Below are 7,164 nucleotides of genomic sequence, written 5' to 3' on the forward strand. Positions count from 1 at the left end.
GAATTAGCACTTTTAAATTCCTATTGTATTGTAAAATTACTTAGCTAATTTTTTAAAATTTGTTGGTTGTCTCTCTAGGTTGCAAGCTCTTCTGCTGCTGAGCGGAATTGGAGTACATACTCTTTTATTCACTCAGTGAAGCGTAACCGGTTGGGTTCAAAGAAAGCAGAGGACTTAGTATTTATTCACAACAACTGGCGCCTCTTATCACGCAAGGATCCAGGATATAAGAAGGGACCAGAGAAGTTGTGGGATGTACTACCTGAGACTTCTAACTTGGATATGACTGTCCAAGATATATCTAGAATTGCCTTGCTAGATGTTGAGGAGGACGAGGAGAAGGATGTGGCTGCATCTGGGGCTAGTGGAACCGGTTTGGGTTCCAATGATGTGGAAAATGTCAATGATATAGATGAGGATGAAGCCATTGATCCCTCATATTTTGATGACCCATTTGACCCTTGAAGGGCATTTGCATCTTTGATAAACTATGTTTAAACATTTGTCATTGACTCATTGAGTCATTTATGATTTATCACTATGTTTCACAGTTTCAAACTTTATTAAGTCATAATTTATTATCTATCAATCTGATGAAGTAGTCTATGTTTTGAAATTCCATTTTGCATTTTAGTAATTCAATGTATGATTTTATTTACAACATTAGCATAGATTAATGAGTGAGTATTTAATGTTTATCTTTGACGTTTGGCATTGATCAATAATCAAGTAACATTGATATATTCATACCATGGAATAACTTAGTTTTACTTTTACAACTATATGAGTTTATAATTTTTTTTGCATATATATATATATATATATATATATATATATATATATATATATATATATATATATATATATATATATACACACACTCACGAACCCACCCACGAACCCAAATTAGGAAAAAAAAATTGCCCGAACCCACGAACCGAACCCCGAACCCGAACCCATCCCCGAACCCGAATCGGCAACTTAGTTTTTTATATTAGAAATAAGATGAACATGCAAAACAAAATTATGCACAATAAGACACAAAGAATTATCTTGGGAAAACCCTCCAACTTGAAGGTAAAAACCCAGCAGCAAATATATCACTTATATATTATGAAAGAGCAGAAGTCAGGAATACAATTCCCCAAACACTGGGCTCAAACTGAAGCAGTGATTGTCACCAACAGGATCTGCCAGCAATGATCACTCTACAAAGAATATCAAATCTATATACGTATATACGAATTCTTCCTGGAAGAATATATAGAATTGCCTTGACCCTTCATTGTGTTGCCATTACAAAGTGAAGACCCTTTGCTGTCTTGACCCTTCATTGTCTTGACACTTCATTGTCTTGACAATTCAATGTCTTGATTCTTCAATGTCTTCTCCCTTCAAGGTGAGGACCCTTCATTGACTTTTAATAAAGCATAGATTATTTATATATTTCAAATTAAGGAGAGAAATATATCTCCCAAAGCCATATCTCCAATAGTAATGTCCCGTTCTAATGCAACCTTGGAATATAGTATTTAATAAGTTTAATATAAGTGATTAATTTTAAAATTTTATATAGGCAAGAGCCTATAACACAACGGTAAATTGTGGGCTTCTTAATTGGGAGATCTTGGGTTCAAACCTACTCAAGCTTAACTAATAATTGAAATAATAATTAACCTTGGCTTTGGCCTCTTACCAATCAAAAAAATTAAAATTAAAATTTTATATCATCCCTCGAAAGTAAATCTTAAAGGCAATATTATTTAATTAATTTTATAAAGTATTAAAGAGACTTAATGGTGAGTTAAGTGAACAATTGATTCACTTTAATTATTTCCCGAAGTTCAAATCAGCTTAAAAGAAGGGAAATAAAAAGACAAACGAAAGGAAAATATCTTATAAATAGAATTGGGTTTCTCTAAATATTGAAATTGTGGGTATGAACAGTTTATTGTGAACGCCTATTGGAATCTTTATATATTATTTCTTCCATATGAGTATGGAGTATTGGCAGCAGTAATGGTTCATTGTGATTGGCGTGAGCTTGTGACAAAGCAAGGACACTATCATGGCTTGAGGTTTATATTCTAGCAAAAGGCCCTCTTTAAGCCATATTGACCCAAAAATTTGAGAAATTGAGAATAAAACAAGTGTGCTGGGCTGTGCGTTGGATGTTTGGAACCCAATGGAATTGATAAAGACAAATAGCTGGAGTATAGCTTATATCAGGCGTTTGTTACAATTTACATTTCTGTAGCAGATACCAGTGCTTTTCCTGGAAGTGAAGACTTGTATTGAGGGCAATTGATAGTCTTGGCTGCTCATATATATTTCTGAAATCTGAGTTAAATACAGAGACAGATATCAGTAAGGTACTCAGTTCAGGTCTGAACTAAAGCAAGAATTCGTGCAAAGTGCAATTATCTTGTGTCACTGCTGTTCAAATTTTGAGGATTGTGTATTGAGTTGATTGTTTGGACTTCGCTGTTGGTACCATTTGTTTCATACATATGGGACCAACATGTCTGTTGTTTCTGAATGCTAAAAGATCAAGAGCCCTTCGATGAATACATTAATGTCTTCATCAAAGTATCCAGAATTGAATGTTTGCTGCTCTTAAAGGTCAGATTGTTGGATTCTCTCTGTCTAGCTCTTGAAGAAATGGTAATGTCCGCAACGATTGAATATCTCTTCATTAAGATTTCTGGTTAATGAAAGTATCAATTTATGACAAGCAAACCACAGTGGAACTACAGCAGTTTCATTTAATTGACATAACGTGACAACTGTTAGACATCACACCTAACACTGAATAGTGATAAGAGGATGCAATTGTATATCTATTATCCTTTCTCTTATCTGCGTGTACGCCACATATCTGTTTACATTCAAACGTCTGCAAGACTGAAAACACCGTCACATTCATAGAAAGCAAACCGTTTGACAAAATATCTTGAGGTGGAATTGTTGAAAAAAAGGTGAAAAAAAGTGGTAACCGAACAGGGTACCTAATTACATTCTTCTACTCAACAAAAGGCTTCAAGTGGGGAAGGAGAAGATGTTGAAGACCCTCCAGGGAAAAGAACTCCTGAAAAAGTAGTTTCCTCTTTTATTACATCCCTTAAAAGTGATACGAAGAATATGCTCGCGCAAAGTTGCCTTGAATCTTAGGTTCCGTGCCAACAGCGTGTATAAGCCGGGAAGTCCCCCACCCGTTCACATAGCATCTACTGTTTGAAATTTTTATGTCCGTTGTGCATCGATCGAAAGCAACCCTGGCCATGTCGATCCTCCCAGACCCTCCCTCGAAGAACCATTTAAGCAAGAGAAGCATGTATTAATATACAGGGTGCATCTGTGCAAATGAGACTCGCTGACTGCGCTTAAACTATGTGGCATGCATTTCCTAAACCCCTCAAGATTTGAACCTATGTCTCCAAGAAGGACATGTGATCTTCACTCTTCAGCCCTGGATCAATGATATATGTTTTCTAGAAATGGTATTTATCTTGATTCCTTTCAATGAAAATTAAAATGTAACTAAGGATTCGGGCTGAGGGCGAGGACAACTTTGTGGCCAAACTGTCATCCATCATAAGAGCATATGTATCATCTTGATATAGCCTGGCAGCATAATTAAGCATTTGCGGGTATTCTTAGCATACAATGATGAGAAAGAGTGCTAATAATTTCATAATTTTAGGGGTTTCCCGCTGTAAGCTTAGGAATCAGTTTTCATCTTTCGATCACCCTGCTAATTCATTGAATTCGTGCTTATTATGAAGAACAGCTAGCGAGTAATGGTAAAAATAATGTAACTATGCATGAAATGATACCTTGAAAGATAAAGAATGTGGCACATCCTTTGTAGCCTCGCCTTGAGCTTCTGTAAAGCATTTTATAAAAGGAAATTCAGAATCAAGAGGCACAAGATTATGAGCATGGGCGTCTACCACAGCGATACTGTTCACAGCTTCTCTCAAAATCTCTGCATTTGTTGAAATCTTCATTGTCTCCATGTTTCCTTTCTTCGTTGTGAAACTCTGCTCAAGAATATGAATATAGGAAGGACATCTTACCCACAATTGACCTTAATCGTTGATATATGTTTTTTTTTCTAAACCGGTCCACCATCCCTTTAGGAAGCACGCTTGACTAAGTTATGTACACTCACATATAAAATTAAACACTTTGAACAGGAGTTCCATGTAGGGTTTACAATATGTTCTATTTTTTTTCCGTCAAAATTTTCTACGAGCATGACGTCCGCCTGGAATCGTCCGCTTATCAAAAAGCAACGGCCAAAAGATCTCCTCACAAAAACAAGGGCGAGAAAGAATTCCTCACAGAATTCGAAGGCTAACACCATGTCCCTATGTAGCTACTCACGTGATTTTTGCTCAATTTAAAGCAGCCGTCGTGTTCGCAAACAATATTTTATTATGCCAAGAGGCACCTACGATGGCAGAAAAAAGAAATCCCAGCACACGAATATGCTGAAGAATATGTCGTGTTAAGAAAAAGGAATAGAATGCAGTTACATAGATTTAAATTAAACAAGGGGCACAAGCGTCACACTTCCATGATTTTATGATTGATTGAAGTAGGTTTTGGTTAAAATATAATGTATTTAATTTAATAAAATAACAAATAAATAGTAATGACAAATAGAATATTATAGTGGTAAGCTAAATTAAATTACAGAGTATAGTCAATATATTATTAAATTATATAACTGCAATGATATATATTAATTAAAATAGTAAAAGAATATATAAATAAATATTATAGTATAATGGTAAATTAAAATTAGATGACATTGTAAAGAACATTTATGAAATCAAAGATATTTATGAACTAATTATATATAAGATATAGATAAAATTATATAATTTTTTTTAAAAATAGTTAAATTTTTTATATTAGAAATAAGAGTTTCAGAACCAAAAAAAACACCAAAGTATCAATATGAATATACACAAGGAGACCAAGCCTTACCCAGAAGAGAAAGCATCAGCTGTAGATACAAAGCAACAAAAGGAGGAAAAGCAAAACTATCTAGCTGAGAGGATCATAGTGATTGTCAACCCAGGGAGTCCAGCCTAAGGGATCTTCCATCCAAACTATACTTTTATGCCCTTGAATCTGCACCAACATAAATAACTCTTCTTTTCTAGCATTCCCTTTTTCTCTAATATCTTTGTTCAATTTATTGCAAGCTTGCTCAAAAACATGCAGATCATCCAAAGTACTACACCACTGGTACCCACGCTTAAGCTCAAGGTAGTAAAGAGTAGCATGCCCATCACGAAGGAACCTCCTCATTTTGTCCCCTTCAATCATCATAGTAGTTTGCACCTGCAAGAAGATTTTAAAGTAAGTGAGTTTTCGAAAAAACTCAGTAAGATCCCTATGCTTACCTTGATACTTTTCCTCGTTCCTGCACTTCCAGATCTGCCAGAGAATGGTAGACGACAATATATTCCAAAATAAATTGGTATCTTTAGGAAGACCATTAATATGACCAGAAATAATATCAAAAATATTAACATTAATAAGATAAACAATGCCAAACATTTTCCATATTTCTTTAGCAAAAATACAATCAAGAAGGATATGTCTACTAGTTTCAGGAACTCTACACAAATTACAAATATCAGAATTAACAAAATCTCTCTTTATAGGTAGCTTGTCCAACAAAACTAACCATTTGAAACATCTAATCTTGGGTTCCACAGGATTCTTCCATAAGATATCAAAATACTTTTTCAAAGCATCAGCATCATAAGAAGAGTACCAAACAACATTAATATGATCGATAATATCAATATTACAATCAATGATTTTATAAATATTCTTAGCTTTGAGCAGAGTAGTAAAAAGAGTTAAATTGATTAATTTTAATGATGAAATTGTTTGATAAACCTTGTTTAAGCGATAAATTCATCTAATTGAAGAAGGTGGACAATATTCTTAAGATTAAATCTAATGCATAAAAATAAATAAACATAAATTAATTTAAAAATAACATTTATGCTTTAAAAAAACCAAACACACTTATCATAAATAAAGTTGATAATATACAAAGCTAAACAATTTGAACTTTATTAAAATTGATACAAAATTAGTATTATGTGTTTTAAAGTATAAATTAAAAATATCAATATAATAAAAAATAAACAATAAATCTATTAAAACCATTGGTTTAGATATGTCAAAATAAAAGAAACTAAATTCTAATTTAAACTTATATATAAATTAAAATTAAAATAAATATGAAATTAAGCTATATAAAAAATAATTTTTGAAAATTGACAATTTAAAAGAGTTAAAATATCTATATTTGATTAAAATACCTATATTTGATTAAAATATCTATATTTAATAGCATTTTACAAATTACAAAAATAAACATCAATTAAAAGTGATTGTCTTTTTTAAAAAAAGTTTGTCCACTAGTCACAAATGTGGAAAAGGTAAAATTGAAATTAATGGATTCATGAGGTGTTATAGGAAAATGATTATTTTTTAATAAAATTTATCCACTTGTCACAAGAAAAGAAAAGATAAAGTTGCAATTAATGCTTGCATTAATAGAGGTGTCGGAAAAAATAGTTGTATTTTTGTTGAAGAAAATTAAATTTTTTCATTACCTTTTTCCTCATGAGCCAATAAGGTTTTTAAAAATTTGTATTTTTCAATTTCAAAAAAAGTATGCAAATTACAAAACTTTTGCAAACATTACTATATGAATGAAATCTAAAATCTGATTGGTGCAGCTATTAATACAATGGACTAAGCGAAAGCATAAGTTACCTGCTGTAGGCAGGAACTAATCAACTAATATATTAGTTACGGTCATAGTAATATTATTCTTTTCACTTTATTCAATAAACTAGCTTATATATACCTTTATATATATTATGTCGAGAGTAATCGTTTTCGAGGCACTTATTTTCATTTAATCTCAAGGTTATTTTAATCACAGTTGGGATTATGAAAATGAAAATAGGCGCCTCGAGAACGATTACTCTTGGCGTAATATATAGAGGTATATATAAGCTAGTGGCAATCGCGGTGCAACAGGAAAAGTATTTTTAATTTTTTTCCTATTTTTTTAAGGTTAGTGCTGAATTATTTATTTCTTTTTAAATATAATTGTAT

The 7,164-nt window shown here is 32.4% G+C and overlaps 1 protein-coding gene across 3 annotated transcripts in view; it reads right to left on the reverse strand.

The window, feature by feature from the left end:
* Nucleotides 1–4,402, reverse strand: part of NODGS (nodulin/glutamine synthase-like protein) — a 208,287-nt gene extending 203,885 nt beyond the window's left edge. For 2 of the 3 annotated variants that reach the window (XM_089817161.1, XM_089817163.1), the window contains exon 1: nucleotides 3,837–4,402. In XM_089817161.1, coding sequence (XP_089673287.1) covers nucleotides 3,837–4,019 — 183 coding nt within the window. In that variant the 5' untranslated portion in view covers nucleotides 4,020–4,402. The remainder of the gene's footprint in view (nucleotides 1–3,836) is intronic. The other variant, XM_089817164.1, reaches the window with a different exon arrangement.
* Between the last annotated feature and the right edge of the window lie 2,762 nt (nucleotides 4,403–7,164).

This window comes from Cupressus sempervirens, chromosome 1 (genome assembly GCF_028749045.1).
Source record: "Cupressus sempervirens isolate cs-2001-9-10 chromosome 1, ASM2874904v1, whole genome shotgun sequence".
NCBI classification, from domain to species: Eukaryota; Viridiplantae; Streptophyta; class Pinopsida; order Cupressales; family Cupressaceae; genus Cupressus; species Cupressus sempervirens.